A 26,900-nucleotide genomic window follows, 5' to 3' on the forward strand; every position below is an offset into this window, starting at 1 on the left:
CAGTGGACTTTTCCCACAGGAGCCTAGCACTCACCCACCACCTCTCCCCAGGACCTCCCACGTTAGGGATCCAGAATCTTCCCTCTTTAATATCAGATGTGTTTATGGGCATCATTTCTTGGGGCAAAAATTTAATTCCTTTGGGCTCCAGTTCCTCCTTGCTACTTGCTCTGCTACCCTGTCAGCCCCACATCCTAAGAATTCTAATGTGTGGTGGGGGAGAAAGGGTACTACCCTTCAAGCATCCCGTTAAAGCCAGCTCCCGTCTCTTTGAAAGGTGTGCCCAGTCTGATTCTTGTTTTCATTGGCTGGACCAGTCCTAAAGAGGGGTTCACAAACTAACGCTAGGACACCCCCGAAGGGACTACAGAAGCCACGCGCCAGGCGCACCCCTGGAGTGCGCAGAAGGCGCGCCGGCTCGCGGCCGCTCGCGGGGGCTCTTCCCCTCCTCCCTCCTCCGGCCCCAAGAGAGGCCGCGCTCCCACCGCACCTCCCCCTCCGAGAAATGGCGGAGGATGCGCGCCGCGCCCGGAGCCTGGAGGCGGGGCGCCTGCCTAGTCTGCATGTCCGCTCCGGCGCACCCCCCCCCCACCCCCCAGACCCCGCATCCCCGCCTGGTTCCCCTGCCCTCTCTGGGCGGCAGGGAAGGTCGAAGCGCAGAGACAGCGAGAGGACGCACAGGCTGAGGAAGAGTGACTGTGCGTGCGGAGGTGCGCGGCTTGGGGCTGCGGCTGCCAGGCCGGTACCCGGGTCCCACACCTCGCCCCTACTCGCGGAGCTGCACCCTGCGTCCGGCTCTGGTCTCCTAACCCTCGCCCCGGGGAAACCGCACCGGGCATCGCCTGGAGTGGTACCCCGCGCCCCGCCCTTACTCCCGCACCCTGGCCCCTCCCGCCCCGCCCCCGGCCCGCCCCCCTCACCGCCCCGCCCCGCCCCTGCCCTCGCTTCGGGTGCAGCCCGCGCCCTCCCCGCCTCAGTCCCGCGCCCGGAGCCCCGCGCACAGCTGCGGAGAGTGCCTGGGAGCCGGCGCCCCGACGCTAGGCGCCCGCAGTGTTCGCCGCGTCCTCCGCTCCGGGACGGGCATGGGGCGGCCCGGCTGAGTACCGCACCCCGCCGCTGAGCCCCCCAGCCCAAGGAAGCGTCCCTCTCGCCGCGGCCGCAGCGTGCATCGGCGATGGCGAAGGCGACGGCCAGCACCGTGGGGCTGCGGTTGCTGCTTCTGCTGCTGCCCCTGCTCGGCGAAGGTGAGTTCTGTCGGGGACTGGTGCCCGCGGCGGCCGGGGCGAAGTTGGCTCCGCGCGGTGGAGTGGACGCGTTCGAAAACGCCCTTCTGTTTGCGGCGGGCAGCGGGCCACGCAGTTACTGGCCTCCTGGGCTCCACTGGGAGTGGGGTTGTGTGGCGGGCAGCGCGCCTCGGGCCCCAGGCTGGGCGGGTCTCGGGCCGGAGCGGGACACGGGCCGGGCGGCCAGGGTCGGTGCCCAGGGCCCGAGTCGCAGCCGCGCTTGCCTGCCTGGTTGCGCCTCGCGCCACAGCGGCGTCTCGGGGCGAACCGAGCGGGTCTTGTCGACGTTTCGGTGCAGCTGGGGGAGGACGGTAAGGTAGCCCTAGAAAGCCTGTCACTGGGGCAGGAGGACTTGTGTTTCTGTAAACGATTGCTCCGTCTTGGTTTCCTTTTCGCACTCCACGTCGGTGCGTTTCTCCTCCAGCTCTGATGTCTTTTCTCAGGTGAGAGCGGAGGAGATCTGCTCTTTTTAAAACGGTTGCTTTTCCCTTGTGCGTTCTTGCCACCCTACTCCTTAAAAATCCCCCAAGCCTGTGGCCTCCAGGGAGGCTGCCCTCGAGGGCCCGCTCGGGCTGGCCCAGCGCCTCCGGCCCTGGTTCCAGTCCCACCTGCGTCTTTAGAGTCTCCTGCTGCTGCCCCGCAGGGGCACCTGAAGGTGTGGCCTTTGGTACCAATTAACGGTTCGGGGCCAACCTGCACCAAGCGCTCTGACCATCCTGGAGTGGAGTAGGGCTGTGTGCCATCAGCATCGGTGCTGGGAGGATTCGAAGGCCCCCACCTCCAAAACTCTTGACAAGATGAATGAACCCCAAGGCTGTGGAATCTTTCCTCCTTACCCCCGTGGCCACGAATTTTAGTTTCTCTCAAATTGTCCCCGATTTCTCTTTCTTAAATACTTAAATGTATGCACCAAATTTCCCTCTGAGAGTAGCCCCCGCCACCCTCCCCCACCCTTCCCTGCGGCCTTTGGTAATACAAAAGGTTTCCTGCTTCTGGCCCTGGGTCCTGCATAGACCGTGGGTTCACAGGCCTGCCCAAGGTTTCATTTGTGTGACTGGATCCTAAGCTCTAGAGGCAGATACTTAGACTAGGATGGGCCCCCAGCCCATCACAGGAAAGGCAGGGGAAAAATCCTTTCCATGCCCGGGGGAAGAATGGGGGAAACACTGGGAGTCTGGGGTCAAGATGCTGTGAGGGGGAAACAGGCAGGAGAAGGCTGAAGACAGGACAGAAGTAAACACAGACGAGGTATTCAGAAGATTTCTTGTTAACTCTGCTTTGCAACTTTGTAGTGATGGGCGGGTGATCAGGTGAGAGCCGGAAGCCAGGGTGGGCTGGGCGGCCTCAGAACCTAGCAGAGGACTTCCCATGCCTTTCCTATGTTTAGCCAGGGTGTCCAGCTGAGGCTAGGAGGACTGGACTGGGAGCGGGGCCGCTAGCATGGACCTGTGACGCTTGGTAGGAATGCAAGTGGCTTTTTCACAGCCTGGACTCACGGAGTTGGGTGGTGGGAGAAAGGCCCTCCAATCCAGGGAAAGCAGCTTTCCTGCCCCACCCACCCTTCCAACGGGATGAGTAAGAAACATGATTGGTGACACTGAGAGTGGAGAGGTGGCCCCGCGGTACCCAGGAGGAGACAGCGGGGCGTTTGGAGAGGCCTGCGGGCACACTTTACTCAGAGTGGCAGTCCTGGGGCTCTCTTGGTGTGCTCCAGCCTGCCGCTAGTGAGCCGGGGCCACTGCTCCGGGACGCGCCCAGGCTGGGAGTAGCCCGGCCTCGGGGCGCCCCCTTGTGGATGCAGCCCTTCAGTGGCCTTCCTTCATGGTACCCTCCTTCCCCAAATGAGTTACCTGGGGGATGGGCTGGGTCTCTAGGGGATGAAAGCCTTCCCTGCTGGCCTAGACCTACCTCCCCGAGACCGGAAGCTCTCTTCTGTGCTGGACGGCTGATGAGAGGTCGGGTAGGGAGGCAACCAGATGGAGCGGCGATGGCCTGGACCCGAGTGTTGGGGAAGCAAAGCACTGCCTCAGGGCTGGCAGGGATGGGCTAGAGGGCTCAGGGGTGCTCAGAGCAAGGTCATAGGACATCACCAGACCCCTAGGGTGTGACCCCCTCCACGTGTACACACTCTCATTGTGTAAGAATGTGCATGCCTTCAGAAAAAGGTGCCATCCCAGACACAGACTCCCAGAGTAGGGCAGGACTACTCACCCACACTCTGGAATCAGTGTGAGGGCACACACGGGCACACACACACTCCTAAATCCATGCTCACACACTCTCACACTCACTCTTGGCGATCATTGAGACACCACTGCCCTTTCTCAAGGATACGTTATCATGAGACCTGTAGACACACTCACGCCCATGTCCGGCTCCTCACACTACACCCTCATCTGGGAAACCCAGCTCCCCTCCCTGCCACTCCTACACACTGGGACCCCCGTGTGTATACACAGGGACACCTGCCCCTCCCTGCTCACACTCAGGGGCACAGCCGGTCCACCTGGGGCATCCTGGATCCAGAGCTAAAGAACTCCCATCTAGAAGTTGTTCTCAGAAGAGTGTGTGGCGTTTGGCTGCTCCATTGCAGGTACGGCGTCCCTGTGGCGTGGATGAGGAAACTGAGTCCCAGCTTCCAGGGCTCGCCCTGAATGTCTCAGGCTGACCGCTCACCCAGCACCTTCTCCCTGACCCCCTGCTCTTCCTCACTAGGCCTCACACCTCCCATTTTCCTGGCCTGGATTCTGGGGTCCCATTTTGCTCAGCCCCTCTGCCCACTAGGAGGAACCTGCCCTCTGTGCCTGCACGCCCCTGGGGCCTCTCACTCCCAATACTGGCCATGACTTACAGCCTGCTCTCCAGGCTGCGGGCCCTGCCCCTCTGCAGTTGGACCTGGGTGTGCCACTTCTGCCCGGACCAGCGGGTGCCAGCACAGCCCCTCAGCCAGGAAGGCTGCTCTTCCAACCTCTTTGTTTCTCTTTCCGCCCCTTCCCTCTCTGGCCAGGGACAAGTGATGGTGTGCTTCACCAAGCTCACCCGGGTCCGGCTCCTTTCTCCTCCTCCTAAGCCCTTCTGGCCTCTGGGAGCTGCCTGCGCCCCACACTGACTGTCCTGGGCCCTAGCAGAGTCCAGCCTTCTGAGGGAGCAAGGGATTGGGTCATCTGGTAGGCTCCTAAGGGTGGGGTCTGTGAGCAGAGAGCAAATGGGGAAGTTTATTGAGACCATTGCAAAATTGCCTTTATTCTGCAGAATTGCATTAGGGATGGCTAAGTAAATCACTGTTTCCTTGGTGGTGTGAAGAAAATGGGATTCTTTCACCTAATGGGGTGCTAATGGCCTTTTAGCCAGGGGAGGAGAAAACAAATTAAAAATTATGGTATCTGTTAAACTGGAGTACGGGGTGCCAAGGGGAAGCGGGGTGGGGGGCAGGAAACTGCTGCCTTGCCTGAGAGCTTCTCCCCCTGTGATCCTAGAGAGGTGTCCTCTGCCCATTGGTCTTAACTGGATCAGGTGATGCCAGCAAAGGCCACCCCAGGAGGCCCACGGCCTGCTGATCCTGTGCTCAGCACCGCCTGTCTGCTACTCACTGTATCGTCCGGAAACCCTGAGGGATGTGGCCTTGTTTTCCCATTTCATAGGTAAGGAAACTGAGGCTCCCACAGCCTGTGTACCTGAGCCTGTGAAGAGGACTTCATGACTCTGCACCCCTGGTCCTCTGGTTTTCAGCAAGCCCCTCTTCTGGGTCAGCGGCGGTGGGGACCTGAGACAGGACTCAGGAGGGGTCCTGGAAGGAGAGGTGGCCCTGAGCCTGCTCACTCACTGGTCACCCTCTGGTGGGGTGTTCTGGGGGCCCGAGGGACAGCCTGGCCTGGCTTTGGGAGGACGTGTGCTGCCATGCTCCCCAACACCTGAGTCAGGAGCCCCCAGGACTCTGGCTGATTCTCAGGTGGGACTGCTACTGTAGCTGATGTCTGGGAATCCTAGGGGTCCAGGAACTGCCTCCAGGTGGGGTCCTGTCATAACTGGCCCCAGGGGAGGGGGCGTGCTAGTGGTGTAGGCTGAGAATGTGACCCTTGTACCCATCTCTGCCTGGGGACCTAGAACCTGACAGAAGCCACTGTGCTGAGGAGTGGGGGTGGGGGGCAGGGGCTGGGCTTCAGGGCGCATGGGTACGACTATGTCTCCTTACTTGGACTCCAGGACACGCTGGGAGAAGAAAGTGCCCACTGGGCACCCCAGGAAAGAGGCAGAGCTGGAGAAGTGCCCCCCGCAACAGTAGTGCTTCCTTCTATTCTGAAGAAGTGGCTAGTTTCCATTGTGGAGACCCAGCCCCTTCCTGTGGATGTGGGGGAGGACACTTCCTCTTGTGGGGGCTGTGTTCCGGCTCCAGTCCCTCATCTCCTTCTCTTCATTTCTTTCTCTTCTTCCTCCTGGTTTCTGCAATTGTTTTTCTGAGAGAGTGACTTAATAGTAACAATAACACTATAACACTATTACTATTACTAGTAGTAATAATAACACAATAACACTGGTGAGCAGCCCACAAACACCCTCTGAGGGTCCACCTGCTGCCCAGGGAGCTTCTCCAGAACTAGGGGTACACCCGGGGAGAACGCAGAAGGTGACTTTGACCTCAGAGCTGTCTCCCTTTAGGAGAAAGGGGCAGTAAAGGAAGTGCCAAGTGGTCACTTATCTCAGATGTGTGTGTGTGATTTCAAATGGAAGTGCGTGGCAGAAGGCAGGCTGGGGGGCCGGGTGGGAGGGGCAATGGTGGGCTGCCAGGCAGGAAAGGGGCCCTCCTGGGCTTGGGCCACAGGGTGTGATGGCAGTGGAGGTCATCCCCTCCCTCTCACTTGCTTCCCCTGGGTCTTCACGGGCCGAGTGCTGTGCTTTATGGGTGGGCGCGCTTCAGCCCCTGGAAGGCTGGGGGGTCAGTATGACTCAGAGAGATCAGCCCAGGATGTCCCTCTGAGAGCCATGACCTGGGTGGTCTCAGGGGGACTGTAAGGGATGTGAAGACTCAGGCCTCCAGAGCCCACACGGCTTTCCCTCCCTGCTCCAGAGCAGAAGAGTGGCAGCCCAGGCACCCCCCCAACCCCCGTGTTGCCATGCTCAAAGGAGGCTGTGGCTCCTAAGACGGGCTCCGCCACACCTCAGAGGACCTGAGAGTATTGTCCTCTTCAGGCTGAAGCCCTGGGAGCCCCTGTGGACGGAGCCTACCTCCTGCCTGGCTTCGCCTCCCAACCTTCCCCCCATCCACCTTGCCTGAGCTCTGGGCCAGACGAGACCTGGGCTTCCGTCAAACTCTGGCCTCACAGCTGGGTAACGTGGGAGCCCCTAGCACCTGTCCACTGGCTGGCAGCTGTAAGCCGGTGGCCCTGTGAGCTGTTCACTCCAAGACCCTGGGCAAGGTAGGGCGGAGCGAGAGAGGGTGGGGAGGCAGAACTGACTCCCCCTAGAAAGCGTGGTTGTGGGGGTGATGACGCCAGCGGGACCTTGGGGAAGGCAGTTCAGGCGCCACCTGGGCCCTCAAGGAGAGCAGGTGGCCAGCCCTGAGCAAACACCTCTGTTTGCTTTTGCCTGGTGAGTGGCTCCACAGAGTATAGCCGCCAAGGCACCGCTGTAGAAAGGTCACCTGTGCACCTGGACAGGTGTGTGCCCACCTGTTGGTCTGGCCAATGCAGGCTCTCCATGACATCAGCGATACCTAGTGGGGCTGGGGGGCTCTGTGGCAGGCAGGGCCCAGTCCTGGGACCAGTTCAGGGAAGATGCCCCTGCCCTTACAGACCCAGGTCCTGGGGGCCTCAGCCCACCGCCCCCAGATTCAGGTACTGTGACTTTACTTTATCCCCATCTTAAGCCTTCACTCTTCTGACCTGGGAGCTACTGTCTGGGTTCCACAGAGCTGTGGGCTCCAGAAAAGTGCCCAAGGGGCAGGGTGGCCGGGAGAGCGAGGCAGAGCTCCGAGCTGTGCCCTGAGTACCAGCTCTGACTGCCCTGTGATTGGAGAAAGGATTCTGCTTCTGAAACAATCAGAACCTCCCTGGTGAGACAATGGACATCAGAACTGGTTCTAGTCCCCCATTCCCACCTGTGGGATTGCCGGAAATTTCCAGTGGTTCTTCGTCTTAGCAAACGGGGAAAAGACACCATGTAAGTTCTTAAACTTTAATTAACAAAAAGAGGAAAAGAGAAAGTATAAGTTCCTAAGCTTTAACGAACAGCCTGGAAAATGCTTGGGAAGATATACGTTCTGTGTGCCAGAACCCGAGAGTGAGACAGGTGTGGGGGTGGGGGGTGATCTGGGGTGCACAGCGTGGTGGTGGGAGTCTGAGTGGAGGGAAGGAGGTTATGGAGTTTCTTCCTCAAGTTTTTCTTCCCCTGAAACAGTCAAAGACACTGATACATTGAAACAGGGAAAGACCCAGAAGCTGGGGGGCTGGTCATGAGTGGGCTTTCTCCTTGCCTTCTCCCCCATCCTGCCCTTCCAGCATTGCCCGTGGCACATCCACTGCTGTCTCTTTTTTTTCTTTCTGTCAAGGAGAAAGGATGGAATCAGGGCTCCATTCCGTCACCTCTTAGCCATGACATGGGCTCAAGGTTACCATGCACTCTGTGCTGTGAGCACATGCTTTGCCACTGGGTTGAGCCTCCTCATCAGATTGGCACCTGCAGGGGATCTTTACAGGAGACCACATGTGTGACTCCACAGAGCCTTGAGAAGTCTCGCCTGGGACCCTCTTGAATCTGCTTCTGCAGCCTCCTATCCCCTGTACCTATATGAGCAGGAAAGACTGTGAACTTGGGGGTGACAGAAACCCCCAGTCTCAACATCTCAACACTGTTCATTTGTCTCCTGCTCCTGGCTGCCCCCCACCCTTGGTAGCCACTCCCCACCTGACTGTGTGCACAGGAGGGGCCCAGAGCTCTGAGGAGTCAGGCCTGTAGGGCCCTGGGCTCTTTGCCGTTGTCCACAGGTTGGAATCCCATCACAGGGTCCTTCTCTCTGCAAGAGAAGCCGCTGTGCAGAGGAGAGCATGGTGGTTAAGTGGGATGCACACTGGGGCACCTGTGCAGACTCCTGGGGTCCCCTCTGGACTTGTGCCCCTGCCTCTTCCAGGGTGGTCTTTCCTGCAGAGATGGGGGAAAGAATGGGGTGGTAAACAATTAAAATTCACTTCTTTTGAGGTATGAAATTCACATAACAAAATTAAAGTGAACAATTCAGTGGGATTTAGTACATTCAAAGCATTGCATATTCATCACCCCTGTGTAGTTCCAGAACATTATTGTCAACCCCCCAAAGGAAACCCCATACCCATGAGGCAGTACACCTAGGTCCCCCACACTAGCCCCTGGTGAATGCCACTCTGCACCTATCTCTATGGACTTGTCTATTTTGGATATTTAATATCAATTGACCTTTGGTTTGTATCAGGTTCCTTTTACTTGGTTGGAGGTATATCCACATTGTAGCATGTATTGGTATTTCATTCCTTTTTAAGGGTAATATTCCATTGCATGTATTGGGCTGGACAGGAAGTTTGTTTGGGTCCATGAACTTTTGGGCCAATGCGACATGTATCACATTTATTTATTCATTCATCTCTTGGTGGACATTTGGGTTGTTTACATCTTTTGACTTCTGTGAATAATGCTGCTGTGAACATTTATGTGTGAGTATCTGTTTGAATCCCTGTTTTCAGTTCTCTTGGGTGTTTACTTTGGAGTAGAATTGCTGGGTCATGCGATAATTTTAACTTTTCTTTTTTGAGGAACTGCCAAGCTATTTTCTGGTAACAACTGAAACATTTGACAATTTTAGTAGCTGTGTGTGAGGGTTCTAGTTTTACCACATCCTCACCAACACTTGTTACTTTCTGTTTATACTTTTAAATTGTATCCATCTTCTTGGATACACAGCAGTGTCCTTACCTATGGTTTTGATTTGCTTTTTCTTAATTATCAGTGATGCTGAGAGTCTTTTCACTAGCTTCTTGGCCATTTGTATCTTTTTTGGAGAAGTAACTATTGTGCCCCTGTTTTAATTGGGTGGACCTTCTTTTGTTGTTGAGTTTACTTTGCTTTATCAGATTTCCACCAGGTGTTGCCAAGAAGCAGTTTTTGGCCAGAGACATTTCAGTGTCTGAACCCCAGGTCCCTTTTGAAGAGGACATGGGTTCATCCAGTGTCCTTCTGTGGGGTTGAGTCACTGGGACCCTAAGGATAGTCTCAGAAGACACAGACCCTAAAGCCACTTTGAGCTCAAATGTCCCAGAAGCAATGGTGTCCCTTCTTATATGTGAGATGCCAGTGGCCAAGGACCCTCATGGCAGAAAGTGAAGAGGAACTAAAAAAAAACAGCCTCTTGATGAAAGTGAAAGAGGAGAGTGAAAAAGTTGGCTTAAAGCTCAACATTCAGAAAACGAAGATCATGGCATCTGGTCCCATCACTTCATGGGAAGTAGATGGGGAAACAGTGGAAACAGTGGCAGACTTTATTTTTCTGGGCTCCAAAATCACTACAGGTGGTGACTGCAGCCATGAAATTAAAAGACGCTTACTCCGTGGAAGGAAAGTTATGACTAACCTAGATAGCATATTAAAAAGCAGAGACATTACTTTACCAACAAAGGTCCATCTAGTCAGGGGTATGGTTTTTCCAGTGGTCATGTATGGATGTGAGAGTTGGACTGTGAAGAAAGCTGAGTCCCGAAGACTTGATGCTTTTGAACTGTGGTGTTGGAGAAGACTCTTGAGAGTTCCCTTGGACTGCAAGGAGATCCAACCAGTCCGTTCTAAAGGAGATCAGTCCTGGGTGTTCTTTGGAAGGACTGATGCTAAAGCTGCAACTCCAATACTTCGGCCATCTCATGCAAAGAGTTGACTCATTGGAAAAGACTGATGGTGGGAGGGATTGGGGACATGAGGAGAAGGGGACGACAGAGGATGAGATGGCTTGATGGCATCACCGACTCGATGCACATGAGTTTGGGTGAACTCCGGGAGTTGGTGATGGACAGGGAGACCTGGCGTGCTGCAATTCATGGGGTCGCAGAGAGTCGGACACGACTGAGCGACAGAACTGAACTGAAGGACCATCCTGTAGAAGATCTGGGGCTGGGGAGGAAGGTGGGGGGTTCTGGGGACCAGTGACCTACCCAGCCCACTTGACAAGGCAGGACTGAGCAATAGAAGAACCCAGGGCTGTCTTGTCTTACTAAACCTCAATCCAGACTCTAAAAATAACCAGGCAGATCTGGGGTAAGTTGATTACCGTAATTGCAGCTGTGTGATGTCGTGCCGCCAGTCCCTTGAAGCTGTTTCCTGGGACAGCAGAATGTACCAAAGCATTGCGCCCCACGCCTCGCACCCAGAAGCTGCATGAGCGCTGGGACCCTGCTCAGGGTGGGACGGCCTTGACCGGGGTTAGCAGGAAGGCTTTGTGGGCCCAGGGAGGTCTCATTCAGCAGTCAGGGAGGAGGCAGCTCCTTGCCACGCTGTCCCGTGGATGCTTCTGGGACTTTGTATGCTTCCCTTTTTCTTCCTCTTCCCACACAGTATCTGGGAGATTTTTGCTCTTTATTCAGACTCCTGGTTATTTATTGCAGGTTGGCAAGTGCTTGATTTGGAAATGAAGGGTAAGTCTGGAAAGGAGGAAGCCAGTTGGAGACATGGTCTTCCTGACCTTCCAGAGTCTCAGCATCCTCTCTCCCTACCTCTGGGACCTTCCTGGTTTTCCAGGAGGTCCTGGCTGGGGGAGCACTGAGCTCTGTAATAGGACTGGGTATAAGGGAGAACTAGGGTGTAAAGACCCCAGTATGGGGCAGAAACACACCTCCTCCCAGCAGCCTGGCTCGCCCTCGTCCCAGAACGTATCTGCTGGTGGTCAGCCCCTGCGTGATCCCTTCACAGGCCGAGGCTGGGGCCCCAGCCTGTGACCCAGCAGACACTGACCAGGACCCCAGTGCATTCCCTCTTGCCTGTCCCTCTGCCTTGCTCTTGCTTGGGACCGTCCTCCTTGAATCATTGCATCTCATTTGCCTCAGTGGCAGACCTGGGTCCAGTGCCCTCTCCTTGACCTTGTGATGAAGGTCAAAAGAGCACAGGGACCATACCCAGGTTAGACTGAGTTCCCCCAATGAGAGGATCTTCCTTTGGCAATTCCCCCTCCCAAGACTCTCAAGGGAGGTGCCAAGAGACCCCGAGACTCCAAGGCTTCCTCCTGGGAAGCTGCCCCTAGGACTCTGGACACTGGGCTGAATGAATCCTGTCGGTCTCACTCCAAGGGTCAGAATGTTAGTCTGCTTTTATTTTTTCATCTGTTTTGTTCTTTGAATAAATGCTGCTGATGACAAGTCGTCTTTAATAAACCATGTGTTCTTTGTTTAAAAAAAAAAAAAGAAAGAAAGAAAGGCGGAGAAGTGGCTCTGGCTCCCAGCAGTAGGCGCTTGGTCCCAGCAGCCCTTCCAGGGAGGGTCCCTGTCCTGTTCACAGCTGGGAACAGACGCAGAGAGGCTGAGCACTGAGCCAGCATGCGGCAAGGCAGAGAAGGAGCGTGGCCTGGGCCTCTGTCTGCACTTGTCTCTCTGCTTCCATGAGTCATGCTGAAATCTCTCCTTTGTATCTAGACTCACTTCTCAAGGTGAAATGTGTGTGTGTGTGTGTGTGTGTGTGTGTACACATGCATGTGCACACACACATGCTCAGTTGTATCCTACTCTTTGCGACCACATGGACTCTAGCCTGCCAGGCTCCTCTCTCCATGGGACTCGCCAGGCAAGAATACTGGAGTGGGTTGCTATTTCCTCCTCCAGGGGATCTTCCTGATCTGGGGATCAAACTGGCAATAGTAGCATCTAAGAGTGGCAGAGAGAAGGACCCCTCAAGGCTCACTCCTGTGTCCAGGGGCCATGGGCGCATCAAGTGCCCAGCATCCCCAGGTGCCTGCACATTCAGCAACCTTGACCATGTCCATCCCTGTTGGACAGCGCTGGCTGAGCAAACTCCCACCTGGTCGCGCCTTCCTGGGCCTTTGCTCTGTTTCACTGAGATATGAAAGAGCAAATTTCCATGAGGAGACTTTTAGGGGCACCTGCCTTTTCGAGGAGGCTGAAGAAGGCTATGGAGGATTATTTAGGTTGCATTTTTCACCTGGTCAGCAAGCAGGTGGATGGGTGGCCTGGAGTCCCAGGTCATGGTTCCCTGGCTTTTCTGCATGTGTGTGCACAGCCGTCACTGAGCAGAGGAGCCTGGTGGCCACGCACACTTAAGTCCTGGCTCACTCACTCTGTATGGCCTTGGGCAAGGTAGCCTCTCTCTGCCTTGGTTTCCCTGCTCTAAGACAGGAACCGGAAATTGTCCTTACCTCTGGCAGTTGCCCTGTCCATTAGTAGGGTGAAGCACTTGAAGCATTTGGAATAGAGCCTGTCAGGAAGATGCGTTGGCTTGCCAAACTGTTCGTTTGGGTTTTTCTGTAATATGGTGTATAAAAACTCGAACGAACTTTTTGGCCAGCCCAATAGAAGTTTCACCCGTGCTTAGGCAAATCCAACTCTTTGCAACCCCATAGACTGTAGCCCACCAGGCTCCTCTGTCCATGGGATTCTCCAGGCAAGAATACTGGAGTGGGTTGCCATTTCCTCCTCCAGGGGATCTTCCCAACCCAGGGATCGAACCCGTGTCTCGTGTGTCTCCTGCATTGCAGGCAGATTCTTTACCTGATGAGCCTTTGGGGAAGCCCTTGCTGGTTAATGTTAAACCTGGGCTGGGCGAGAACGATGCTGGGGGGAGGGGCAGAAACGGGCAGGACTGTGGCTATTCAAGGAGATCCAGCAAGGTGACGGATTTGTTGAGATCTGAGTCATAGTGCCCTTCTGGGTGTGAGGGGGACAGAGTCAAAGCGGGGATGTCATGACCTGTCGCCCCCACCCCAGGCCAGGGCTGACACACCTGCCGTTAGCTGGGGCCACAGAGCACAGGAACCCCAGAGCCAAGGGAGCCTGGTGACCTGCACACAGTCATCAGCAGGCCACTTGGGTGGCCAGTCTTTTTCCAGCCAGGCCTTGCCCTGGGTAAAGAAATTAATTGTAACCTAATTGGCTGTTTCCTTTGCATAGAAGCCGGAAGGAACTGCCAGTGAGGCTGGTGATTAACTCAGCGGCAGCTGGGAAATCACATTTGGGCAGGAGTGTCCATCATCTGAGCGAGGCTGTTGCAGCTGGTCCAGGCGGGTGGGGACGTGGGTGGTGGCCGCGGGCGCTTGCTGCGTGCAGCCTGGCCCCCAGGCCTCTGGGAGCAGAAGGTTGGGGCCTGGGCTCAAGGGAGGAGTTTGGGCTGCTGGCTCCATGCATCTGGGCTGCAGACCTCGTGTGCACGCCTCACTACCCCAAACTTCAGCCACAGCCTGACCCCTTCCCTCCCATCAGCGGAGGACTATGTGGATGGCATGGCGGAGGAGGGGGTTGTCAGGAGACCTAGGCCAGGTCGCAGTTCCATTCTGAGAGCAAGAGGTGAATTCTCTTTCCCAGAACTGGGAAACAGACGGGGAGAGTGAGGTCTGCAGTGAGAGCTCGGGCAAGGCGGGCAAGTCAGAGCTTTTCACGTGTGGAGGAAGGTGCCCGTGCGTACAGGTCTGTGGTGCCTCTGAGGCAAGGCCTGCGCCTCGGGTCTCTCCCCCTCTCTCCACCTGCTCTTCCAGGCCCCCAGCCACCCTGTCCAGGCAGGGCCCAGGCAGACAGGTGTGTGGGGAGACACAGTGCCCCTGCATGGGGTGGCCTGTCCTGCCCACCGTGGATCACACAGTGAGGCTCAGTCTGAAGGGATGATGGAGGGAAGGCCTGCAGAGCTGGGCTGTGTGTGAAGCCCCTGACCAGACAGGCAGGCAGGAGCCTGGGCTCTGCGCTAGACAGAATCCTCAGGAGCGTGGAGAGCCCCGGGCACCCAGGGTGTGCCAGGGTGGCTGCTCACTCCTCCTTGTGTGCCAGGCCATCCAGCTGGCCCTTGTTGGTTGCTCAGGCCAGACCCGGAAGGCCACTCAGCCTTGTGGCCACAGTGGCACACAAGCTGCCCACTGAGGGCTGCTGGCAGCATTTGGGAAGAGGGAATTTAAGACTGGAATTGAGGCTGCCCTCGTGGTGACTAGTGTCCTCACAGGGCACCAGGTAAAGTAGCCAGCCCTGGCTTTTATTCACCACCCACGTATGCACTTAGCTGTCCAGCTTTGGGAACGCCTGCACAGGCCAGAGTTTTCTTGATGATTTTGTAGACAGAAGCTTCAGTTCCCAGCATCAGGACTGGGACAAGCTGTCATATTCCCCGCAGGGAGGCAGTGGCTTGTGAGCGCTAAGCTGAGCCCAGGACCCGTGAACAGAGGTGGCTGGTTCTCAAAGTGAGGTGTCCGTGAACCATCAAATTACTGAAGCCAACCCAGGCCTTCCCTTCTTGCCTGCTCTGTGCCGGGCGTCAGGCAAGGTTCTGGGAACGCAGCAGTGAGCAGGACAGGCCCAGGGCTGGCCTGGTGAGTTTTTCCAGTCCAGCTTTCTTCCCACACCTTATGTGGGTCAAATCTGGCAAAGTTGCTTCATTTGGAAGCCTCTGGATGCCTGGCAGAGTGAAGATGGTGATGATGGTTGGACGGTGGAGTGATGGTGGTTGGTGATGCTGTAGGCATGGTCAGCAGTGGTGCTGAAGGTGGTGGGTGAAGGTGTGAGGTGACGGTTGTGGGGAGGGTGGTAATGGTGTCAGTGGTGGTTAGGGTGTGGGGATGATAATATAGTGGGGGGCTGAGTTCAGGGGAAGTTAGTGATGGTGGTGGTGATGCTGTGTAGGTGGGGGGTGAAGGTGATGGTGGATGTGGGGACAATAGTGGTCACGGTGTGGCTGGGGTGGTGATTGGGGTTGTGTAATGGTGGTGATGGTGGTGGTGGTTTTATGGCCACACACAGGAGGAACGGAGCATCCCACCAGTCCCACTTACGGCCACAGTGGGGCTAGCCTGCGGGGCTCGCTCTGCGCTCATAGGCACAGGCTCTCCTGATCTGTGCTTTTCTCCTAAAAAGCAGAAATGACATTACAATCCCTTGCAAAACTAGCCTCCACCTGCGACAAAACATGGAGATTGTAGGGTGTGTGGAGCGTCCTACAGGGTGACCCTGCCTGTGAGTGCACACACGTGTGTGTGTGTGTGTGCACATGTGTGCCGTTCTGCCTAACGTCTCCCTGTTGGCAGTGTTCCTCAGTTACCGGGTCGTCATTTCCTGAGCCGTGGTCAGTGATTTCGTTCTTCGCTGTCCTCAGGGCTTGTTTGCTCAATGCCAGCTCTGGCCTCACCCAGGCAGGTCGTGCACTAGAGGGCGCTGTGTGCCCCACACGAGCCTCATGGGCATTTTGCCCGGGGCAGGGGGCATCCGCGAGGCTGCATTGGGCTCATCCTGCCACTGGCCACCCAGCTGTGGCTCCCAGTGCCTGTCAGACCAAGCCAGGGGTCTGGGCCAAGGTGATCTCACCCACCTCTCTGATCCCCTACCCCCTCTCCTGTCCCAAATTCTCACTGTTTTCCAAATTTGCCCAGCTGTTACCCTCCCGCCCACCCCCTGCCACTCTGTCCATGAAACCGTTTATGTATTAGTTTGTTCCTTCCTAGATCATTTGTTGTTTCGCTCACTAGTTTGTTCCTTCAGACAGTTCTTTCAGGCAGATGGTGACCTGATCTGACTGACCCTGGCTGCTCTGGGGCAAGGGGCCTCTGGGGTCAAGAGTGGTCTCAAGGAGGGACTTCCCTGGTGGTCCGGTGACTAAGACTCTGTGCTCCCGAAGCAGGAGGCCTGGCTTCAGTCCTGGTCGGGGAACTTAAATCTTGCACGCCACAGCTAAGATCCAGTACAGCCAAAAAAAAAAAGAGTGGGCTCAGGGAGGCTAAGTGGTCCCTAAGCTGAGCTGAGATGAGGGAGAGGGTGGAGCGAGTTGGTAGGGATGTCTCTGGTCCTCGGGAGGAGGTCAGGGCTGGTGAGCGTGGCAATCCTTGGCCCAGAGGCAGCCGTTCGAGCTGTGGGACTGGCTGCCGTGTGCTTAAGGAGACTCTGGAGAGAACACCTAGAAGATAAGCTGAGACGGAGGAAACCCACATGGGGGCGAGCAGGCTGGCTCATCAGAGTGAAATAGGAGAGCTCCGAACACAGGAGGTCCTGAAGCAACCAGAGGGAAGAGAGAACCAAGAAGGGACCGTTAGAGCGAGTACAGAGCTCTCAGAAGCAGGGCAGCGGAATCGTGCTTTTGAAGGACCGAATAACTGACCCGTAGAAGTCTCAGGGCTTCCCAAGTGGGCTTCCCAGTTGGCGCAGTTGCTGAAGGATCTGCCTGCCAATGCAGGAGATGCAGGTTCAGTCCCTGGGTCGGGAAGATCCCCCTGGAGGAGAAAACGGCAACTCACTCCAGATATTCTTGCCTGGAAAATTCCATGGACAGAGGAGCCTGGCAGGCTACAGTCCATGGGGTCCCAAAAGAGTTGGACATGACTGAGCACTCTTGCACACACAGAATTCTCTGCCCAGAAGTGCCTTTCAAGAATGAGGTAAAAGTGATTCAAAAAGAAGGGCAAGGAAAACACAGACCCAGATTCATGTTTGCTGTGAGTGGATGAGGTGGAAGGGGGGGTGTGAGGGGGCAGCACCGTTGCTAAATGTCCAGTTAAGTTGTCCGTGGGATCGTGAGTGTCTGTTGCAGAATACTATTTTGACATAAATGTTCTGCAAAATATACTGTTTGTACATACCAAATATTCAACTAGAATAAAGAGAAAACCTGAACAGGATATGAGAGGAGGGGCGTGGGGTGGACGAGGAGAGGGTAATGGTGCCAAAAGTTGTTGTCTGGGCGGTGGGGCTGGGGGGACCCCCCACAGGGACAGCTGGCCCTCAGGGAGAGGGGCCGTCCCTGGGGAGGAGTCCATGAGGCCTGCTTCCTGTTTGCAGCGAAGATGATGGCATTAGGAAACCGTCTGTTAAGGAGATTGTGCTGGGTCATAATAAAGCTGTCATCTGCAGGATCTGGTGCTCGTCACAGGCAGGAGCAGGGCTGCCCGGTGAGTGGATTTTGTGGGAAGGTACTGCCTTGCACACAGATGTGGGTACTATGGTCACCCCACTCCATTCTTAGATCAGACTATATCGTCGTGTGTTTTTTTCTTGAGAGCCCCAAATTCTGGCTTTTGCATTGCAGTCCTAGGACATTCGTTGTCCGGGGCCTTGTGTAGGATGACCACAGTGACTGCCACTCACTCTGATTAGTCAAGGGTGCCCAGTTAGGATGAAGAAGGCAATGGCACCCCACTCCAGTACTCTTGCCTGCAAAATCCCATGGATGGAGGAGCCTGGTAGGCTGCAGTCCATGGGGTCGAGAAGAGTTGGACACGGCTGAGCGACTTCACTTTCACTTTTCACTTTCCTGCATTGGAGAAGGAAATGGCAACCCACTCCAGTGTTGTTGCCTGGAAAATCCCAGGGATGGGGGAGCCTGGTGGCTGCCATCTATGGGGTCACACAGAGTCGGACACAACTGAAGTGACTTAGCAGTAGCAGCAGCAGCCCAGTTAGGAAGCACCTGCCTGGATCTGGGCTGGTATGGTCAGACTGGAAGCACATCCTCTGTCGAGGGTAGCAAGGAGGTGGAAGGAACCTCAGGGAAGCTGTGCATGGCCTCTCATGGCCAGGGCTGACCAGGGGGCACTGGTGAGGTGAGCCTGCAGTCAGGGCTGGTAGGCTCGGTATGTCTTACTAAATGAGCAAGAGGATGGGGGAGGTGGGAGTGGGTCTGCAACAGTGTGAGAGAACGTGCATGTGAGATGCTAAGTGTAAGAGAGATGTGTGTATCAGTCTGGGTCCAATCCAGAGACACCTACACAGCGACTGGACCAGACAAGGTTAACATAAGAGTTGATTGGCAGTGATGAGTGTAGGAGAGCTCTGTGGGCCACCTGGAGGCAGAGGGCGGGAACTCGGGGAAGGGGCTCCCTTCCCAGAGTAGGGTCACAGCTCACTGCATGTTGAGAAGTTCGCTGGGTTGCAGGGGCCAGGACTGGTCTGCAGCCTTGGGGCCAGCGGGAGGTGACCCTCCAGTACACGGGAGAGCTGAGGCTGGTGTGCAGAGGCTGTCAATGAGTGCATCTGGGGGCTGTGGGAGATGATCACAGGGCAAGGGCGTGGGCTACACTAGCACCAAGGGGCTGCGTGCATTTGGCGTGGACTGAGGAGGAGCATGCAGGATGTCCCCACACCCTGAGCTGCAGAAGTGAGGGATGACAACCAGAAACGCTAGTCCACCTGCATGGTCCTCTACCGCACAGGAGGGGGCTCACAGCATCTGTGTAGGTCTGAGAATGTGTGCGAGTGTGACCGGTGTGGGTAGGAGTGCACGTGTGAGTGTTCACATGAGGCTGAGCTTGTGGACGGTTGAATGAGTGAAAGTGAAGTAGAGACTTGGGCCTGCTTCTCTCTGCATACAAATGTGAGTAAATGACACATCCAGCCAGGTGTGGAACATTGAAGACTGCCTTTCCAGGATACCAAAAGGCTGGTGACTGCGTGCGCTGAATGAGACCATCCGTGCCTGATGGCTCTGCTTGTAAAGATGCTGGAGGAGGCCCTGCTTGGAGCAGGACAGCCCGTTGTCCTCACTGACCATTAGCTGCACATCTTCTCCGGCAGGGGTGGGAGCGATGGGATCTTGGGCCACGTGCCTGTCTCTCTCTCCTGTTGCATACTTGTGCATACACACTCACGCACATACACACTCATGCACATACACACACAGGCCATGAAGGGGGCCTGGGGTCTCTGCAAATGCGAGCAGCAACCTGGGCCTTTGGCAGGTATGTCATGAGCAGTGTGGGTCCCCTCCCCGCTCCTGTGAGAGCAAAGCCCAGCTCCTCACTCCCTGGTGTGATGCCAGAGCAACTTAAGGGGTCAGAACCCCAGGTGGTGCTGGCCACACCTGTCGAGGCAGAAACGTGAGACTAAGTGTGGGGGGAGGACCCTGTCACCCAGCAGCATTCATGGGTAGAAGGCGTGGGTGGGATAGGTTTTGCAAGTCCTGCTGTGTCGACCTGCCCCAAGTTCCAGGGGAGACTCTCATCAGAGGTTGGTCAAGAAGCCCTTCCTGGCAAAACGGTGCCAGCAGGGAGGGGCGGTCAGCTGGCGGGGCCTGGGGCTTCCCGGAGGGGATGGCGTTTGCCCTGGTCCTGAGTCCCATCGCCGCTTTGTTAGTCATCGTACCAAACCCCAAGATGCCCAACCTCCAGCTGTTTGGTCCTAGGAAGGCTTCTCACCTCCCAGCCTCTGTGTTCTTACCTGTTTACTGGGGCAGTGAAGGGGTTTGCCCAATGATTATAAATCGGAAGTGAGAACTTCATACTGTGTGTACCTGTGCAAAGGTGAGGCCTGTCTGCACCTGCCCCAGCTCCTTCTCTCCCTAGCCTGCCCTTCTCTTGTTCACAGTCAGAGAAAGCGAGGCCCAGAGGAGGCCAGAACTCTACAAAGGCTGCACAGCCCAGGAAACTGGACACCTCTGATGGCCCATTCCGGGCTCTTCTCCTTCACCCCCTGGGGTTGGCCCCATCATTTGTGGGGCCCAGCATGGCATGCGGATTGTTCTAGAATTATGAATTATTTTAGGACAATGACAGGAGAGCATTAAACCAAGCACGGGGACCTGTGGTCTCCCCAGGCTACACCCACCTGAGGCCAGCCCTGCCTGCACCCACACCCTCATTCCCTGACTTGGACCATGTGTTTTTCCATCTAAAAGTGTCTGTGACAAGGAGGAGCATTAAGGCGGCCATGCCCTGAGCAGGGACCACCTGGGAAGCATTTTAAGTGCATTTAAGACTGTTTCTGTTCACAATCAACGCCCAACCCACAAATCCCTTTTGGCAGCAACAGACCAGGCCCCACATGGATCCCGTAGGACCTGGCTCAGAGATGAGAGCAGGCAGTGCTGTCATCCCGCACGTGAGGTGTGTGTGGTGGGGACTCGACCAGCTCGGAGGTGGGGGCTGCCTGGAGCTCAGGCACCTCCCAGCCCCCTGACCATTGAAAGTACATGTGCTCAAGGGGGCCCAAAGGGAGGAGCCCCATCTGGATCTGCTCCTCGCTACCTGGCAGGTGGAGTGAGCATCTCACCCCCTTAGAAGACCCATCTGCAAGGTCCCCCCGCCACGTGTGGCTCCCAGGGCTGCCGGTTCTTGCACAGCTGACCAAGGCCACAGGGGTTATATCCTGAGAGAATAAGGAGGCAGAAGTCATGATACTCCTCTGATGTGGGTGCAGGCATCCCACGGTATCCTTCCCAGTACTCCGGGGACCAGAATGCAGACCTCACTTCTCCACAGAGAGCTCTGGCACACCAAGGACAGCTGGTGGCCAGGCAGGCTGGGAGACACAGGCTGCCCTCTGCTGCGTGCCATCTGGGGGACCCACCCTGGGCTCAACCCCCTCCCCACCAGCCGAGTCTCCTGCAGCTCTGGGGTTGGGGCTCTGCAGGCAGCATCTCAGATTGCTAGTGGTTGGTGCTCACCTTTCTGCCAGGATGAGGAAGAGGCTGGCAGCACCAGCCCCAGCCGAGCCTCCTTCCCACCCAGCATGGTGTCACGAGCCTGGACTGCCACCAGGCCACCACCCTGTCAAGCCACTGGGAAATCTCTCATTCTCTTTATGGCCAGAAAGTCAAGCTTCCTGAGAGACGGTGTTCCCTCAGGGACTGCTTTCTTCTGCAGGCCAGCATCCCTGACTTGCAGTCACCACTCAGGGCTTGGGGTGGGGATGGAGGGTGGGCACAGTAACCGTGGGTTCCAGACTGTGGGACATGGGGTTGAGCAGGCCGGTGAGGTCTGTGCCGCTGGAAAGACGGCCTTCCGAATCCCAATCCCCTGGCTGGCTATGCGTGTGCCCTCGAGCATACAAACAGCTTTCTTCCTGTCCTGCCCCGGTGCCTGCTTGCAAAGCAGTGATCCCATCAGCAGCTCCGTCTGGGGCTGCAAGAAAGTGGAGGGTCACATGTGCACGGGGCCTGGCCTCGCGCTGTGTGGGTCCACCTGGCCACGCTCACCCCACTCTGTACCTTGGAGAGGCAGGGTGGGCAGATGCGGCGGGCCAGGTCCTCTGGAGAAGGTGGCAGTGCAGGGAAAAGCAAGCCACTCCTCTTCCTGTCCACGGGGGTGAGCATCATCTTCCCCGCCCCTTCCCCAGCCCCCCACAGCCCACTCCAGAGCTCCCCCAAGACCCTCTGACTTGCAAACTTCATGGAGCGTTGGAGGGAAAGGAAGCCAGGCTGCTGCTTATGAATCGGGCACTTGTCTTGGGGCAGCAGGGCTGGGTCTGGTGTTGACCCCCACTTTGAATCTGCCTTCCCAGATCTGGCCTTACTGGGGCGGGACAGGGGGCCGCTGTGCACTGGGAGCCCTTCTGGTTTCTGTGAGGAGGGAAGACCCAGGGTTATTACTCTACCAGGCAGTGCAGTGGGGTTCCAGTGCATTACAGGTGGGGAGCCTCTCTGCGGCTGCCCCTTCCCTCCCGTTGGCTGAGGAAACACCACAGGGGCACTCCTGCCTTTGTCACAAGAGCAGTGATGAGCAATGCTGTAGGGTCCTCTGTAGAAGTGTATGTACTTTTCAGGAAGCGTGAGCCAGTGGAGTGAATCCTAGCTGTGCAGGAGGATCGATCTGTCAGCTGCGGCCCATCACTCTGCCCAGCTTGCAAAAGGCCTGCTCCGAGCTGGTGCCATTGGCTGCCCTTTCACAGAAGCAGGGACAAGGCCAGTCTTGAGGCCATTTAGGGCTGACACAGTTCTCTGAGCTGCCAGCCGTCCCTGCTAGAGTTGGCTGCTGCTGCTGCTGCTGCTGAGTTGCTCAGTCGTGTCCGACTCTGTGCGACCCAAAGACTGCAGCCCACCAGGCTCCGCCGTCCCTGGGATCCTCCGGGCAAGAACACTGGAGTGGGTTGCCGTTTCCTTCTCCAGTGCATGAAAGTGAAAAGTGAAAGGGAAGTCGCTCAGTCGTGTCCGACTTTTAGCCACCCCATGGACTGCAGCCCTCTAGACTTCTCCATCCATGGGATTTTCCAGGCAAGAGTACTGGAGTGGGGTGCCATTGCCTTCTCTGAGAGTTGGCTACTAAATCCAAAAGAAATGAGCATCCTGAGTGCATCTGAGAGGAAGCCCATGTCCTTGTGGCCAGTTGGGAGGCTGTGGGACAGGAGGGTGGCATCCAGCCATGTGTGGGCGGCTCCTTTCGTGGTCTCTACCAGTGAGACCCCTGGCAGGGGAAGTCAGGTCTCCGTGCTCCCTCCCCAGAGTTCCTCAGGGTGACTTCTTCTGGGGGTCCTGGAACTGCCACCCCCTTGGACGGCAGGCAGCATGATGCTCTGGGTGGATCCCCTCCCTCAAGAGGTGGTGGGGCAGGAAGGCCCCAGTGCAGAGCCCAACTTGGGCACAGTGCCAGCTCCTTGAAGTCCAGCTGCCCTTCCCAACACCTCACCTGAAGAGGCCCAGTGATTCTGGGTCCCACTCCAGGGACAGCACTCCTAGGGAGCAGTTTTCCAAAGGTCTAATAGGTCAGCACGGTGCCTGCAGCCCCTTCCTTCCATCTCTGTCTTTAGTCCCGGGTGTGCAGGGCCAGACCTTTGACTACTGGCCAGAGCATCTCTCGCCTCCATCCTCTCCCCCTTACTCCTTACCCTCCTTTGTCTTTTCCCTCCTTCTGTCTCTCTCCGTTTCTCTTCCTGTTCCCTCCCTCTCCTGCTGGCTCCGTGGTCCAGGCCTGTCCGGCAGGGCAGCACCCACTCTGGGTGGGCGGAACCCAATCAATGCACACTTCCCTCCAAGTTGGCATTCCCAGCCAGGTTGCCTTTGAAGTCATCCTTGGGAAACCTGGCACAGTGCTGGCAACCTTCCAGTTTTCTTACTGTTTCGCCACTTTGGGATCCAAAAGGTCTTAACCTGTTCTCCTCACCTGACTCCACTCGGCACTTGTTGCCCACACACAAGTGTGTCTTCGAGGACCCAGGCAGCCCCAGGGTGTCTTCCACTGTGCCGAGCGGACCAACCACTCACTCTGGTGGCTGCAGGAGAAGCAGAATGTATGTGGAAACAAATTGATTGAAAAGAGAACTTGTACTTACACACAAGTACAATGTTTCTCATGTTTGCTTTGTGCGGTAGTATTTTTTGTGCTTTGTAGAGAATGTTGGCAGGTTTTCAGTCGTTTTTTTAAGCATTGCCTGCCCATTTATCCATCTTTTTAAAACTTCTTACTATTTAAAAATAACTTTTTATGATGCAAAATGTTGAACCTAAACCAAGTCAAGAGAGTAGTAGGCTGAGCAGTCCATGGGTTCACCCAGCGTGGCCATGGTCAGCACCCCTCTTCCGCATGGCATTTTACAGCTCTCCCACAGCCCCTCAGTGATCAATTTAGGCCACATTTACATAGGCTGAAATGCAGAAATCTTGGCTGTATGTTGGTGACAAATGGATGTGCCTGTGTGACCCCATCAGGATATGAAACCTGTATGTTTCCCAAAATGTGCCCCCTGCTTTTCTAGTCTGTTGCCCCTCCCACCCCCAGCTGGTTCCGTTCAGTTCGGTTCAGTCACTCAGTCGTGGCCGACTCTTTGCGACCCCATGAATCACAGCACGCCAGGCCTCCCTGTCCATCACCAACTCCCGGAGTTCATTCAAACTCATGTCCATCAAGTCGGTGATGCCATCCAGCCATCTCATCCTCTGTCGTCCCCTTCTCCTCCTGCCCCCAGTCCCTCCCAGTATCAGGGTCTTTTCCAGTGAGTCACCTCTTCACATGAGGTGGTCGAAGTACTGGAGTTTCAGCTTTAGCATTAGTCCTTCCAGTGAACACCCAGGGCTGATTTTCTGTCCCCTAAAATCAGTCTGGAACGGTGCCATGTGATTCTTTTGTGCTGTTCCTTCCACTTGGCAGGATGTCTATGAGATGTGTCCAGGCTGTCGTGTGTATCAATAGTTTGTGCCCCGTCCTGACTGCATAGGGTTCCATGGTGTGATGGACCGAGGTTTGTTATCTGATCACCTACTGGAGCACATCTGGGTTCTTTCCAGTTCTTGGCTCTGTGAATAACCCCAGCATTTGTGAACAAGTCACTTGACGGACATATGTTTTCATTTCTCTCAGATAAATGGAGTGGAATTTTTCGGTACTATGGTAGAAGTGTGTTTGACTTTAGATGAAGATTTTGTTCCTTATAGGGGCTTCCCAGGTGGCACAAGTGGTAAAGAACCCACCTGCCGATGCAGGAGGCGTAAGCTATGCAGGTTCCATCCCTGGGTCAGTAAGATCTCTTAGAGGAGGGCGTGGCAACCCACTCCAGTATTCTTGTCTGGAGAACTCCAAGGACAGAGGAGCCTGGAGGGCTATAGTGCATAGGGTTACAAAGAGTCGGACACAACTGAAGCAACTTAGTACACACACACGTTGTTACTTATAAAGTACTCTAGTTCATCTTTGGGGACCCCTGCCTGCTCTGCTTGTCTGGCAGCGTCTTGTACACTTGAAAACTCTGGCTCCAGGTGATGTGAGCAGAAGCCTGGGTGAAAGCCGAGTGGCTTAAGTGCTTATCTATCTTGGGTAATTGAGGATGATTTTGTAGCTGTATATGCTTCCTCACTTCCTCCTCTTTCTGTTTTAAAGCAGTGTATTTGCAGCTAGTGTTTAGCTATACAGATAACTGTGTGTTGATGTTCTTAGGACTACAGATGAGAAAGACCTACTTAGATCAGAATTTTAAATTAGTGAGGTTTTCTTTTTCGGCCCACAAGGAAGCTATTGCTAAAATGTCAAGTCAAGCCGCTGGGAAAGCTGATCTGCCTGGGAGGGCTGCTGGGCTCTGCCGTCACGGTCACCGTGGTCATCCCTCCCTCCCTCACGTGTTTCCCTGCCTCCCACAGCCCCGCTGGGACTCTACTTCTCCAGGGATGCTTACTGGGAGAAGCTATACGTGGACCAGCCGGCCGGCACGCCCCTGCTCTATGTCCACGCCCTGCGGGACGTGCCGGAGGAGGTGCCCAGCTTCCGCCTGGGCCAGAACCTCTACGGCGCCTACCGCACGCGGCTGCACGAGAACGACTGGGTCCGCATCCAGGAGGACACGGGGCTTCTCTACCTTAACCAGAGCCTGGACCACAGCTCCTGGGAGAAGCTCAACATCCGCAGTAAGGGGGCGGCCCTGACCCCACCCCCACACGCCTCACTGCCCACGCCCCGCCCCGCCCTCTCCTTGTCCCTCCTTAGCGCCCATCACACAGCTCCCAAGGAGTGAGATGGTGCTGGCCTGTCTTCTTTGTCCAGCCTGTGAGGGAGCCAGGATGAGCTTGAGGACCACTGATGACCCTCAGGCCTTCTGAGGCTGTTGGGATTTTGGAGAACTTATGTGTAGAACTTGAGGGGCTCTCTCCATGCTGGCTCCAAATGTCTTTTCCAGTTGGATTAACAGAGATGTGGGGTTGTGAGAGAAGAGTTAAGAAAGGCTAGAAAAATCCCAAGATCTTGATTTAGTGGATGATCTGGAACTTGGTGGAGAAGCAGCTGTTTGCACGGAGAACCCACCTTGCCATCAGCAGCAGGCTGCCCTTGGCACCTGGTGAGGATGGGGGCCTGGTGCCAGGGAGGAAAGTGGAGCAGGAGGAAGGCCTGGCCGGCTCCTCAGAGCAGGGGTCCAAGCTGGAGTGAAGCCCACATGTGCCCTGGCACTGGGAGGAGAGTGTTTGTGGAGCAGAGTGCTGCCTTGTGGCACCAAGTGGTGGTCACAACCCCACCTCCTGCTCCATAGACAGGGCCTCCCTGGACCCTCACGCCAGCCCCTAACTCCTGTGAGTGCTGTGAACAGTACTGCCAGAGTGGAATTTGCCGAGGGTCTGAGTTTGATAGGAGGCGTGTTCTGTTCATAATTGGAGAGTGGCCCCATGCACCTGCCAGCTCAAGTCAGGAGAGAAGTCACGGTAATTAGAACAGAGAAAGTTTATATGGAGAATTATTAATCACAGCAGGGGACTGGAGCAACAGAGGACAGGCTAGGAAGAAGCAGAGGACTGATACATATGGGAGGAGCAGATGTGAGGCGGGGACACTTCCCTAGGGCTGAGATAGAAGGCCCAGGAAGAGCCCCTGCCCCAGCTGAGATCCAGACAGGTTGGAGGGGGGTTGCTATAGTGCCTCCATGATGGAACTTGCCAGAAATCCCCTCTCTGGGGAAGTCTGTGTCTCTGCAGGGGTGGCATGGTATTCCCTGGGGGTCCAGTGGTTAGGACTCTGCACTTTCATTGTTGAGATCCTGGGGTCAGTCCCTGGTCAGGGAACTAAGATCCCACAAGCAGCAACATGGGCAAAAATAGAATAAGTATTTTATTTTTATTTATTTTTAATTGAGGGATAATTACAATATTGTGTTGGCTTCTGCCATACATCACAATGAATCAGCCACAGGTATACATATGTCCCCTCCCTCTTGAACCTCTCTCCCACCTCCCACCCAATCCCACCCCTGTAGTGTTTTTAAAAGTGAGAAAAGAAAGAAAGTGCTTGGGGCAGTGGGTAAG

At 55.8% G+C, this 26,900-nt stretch overlaps 1 protein-coding gene across 2 annotated transcripts in view; it reads left to right on the forward strand.

The window, feature by feature from the left end:
* The first annotated feature begins 980 nt into the window (after nucleotides 1-980).
* Nucleotides 981-26,900, forward strand: part of RET (ret proto-oncogene) — a 53,935-nt gene continuing 28,015 nt past the window's right edge. The window contains exons 1-2 of one of the 2 annotated variants that reach the window (XM_061404981.1): nucleotides 981-1,244; nucleotides 25,254-25,517. In XM_061404981.1, coding sequence (XP_061260965.1) covers nucleotides 1,175-1,244; nucleotides 25,254-25,517 — 334 coding nt within the window. In that variant the 5' untranslated portion in view covers nucleotides 981-1,174. The remainder of the gene's footprint in view (nucleotides 1,245-25,253; nucleotides 25,518-26,900) is intronic. The other variant, XM_061404980.1, reaches the window with a different exon arrangement.

This window comes from Bos javanicus, chromosome 28 (assembly GCF_032452875.1).
Source record: "Bos javanicus breed banteng chromosome 28, ARS-OSU_banteng_1.0, whole genome shotgun sequence".
Lineage (NCBI taxonomy): Eukaryota > Metazoa > Chordata > Mammalia > Artiodactyla > Bovidae > Bos > Bos javanicus.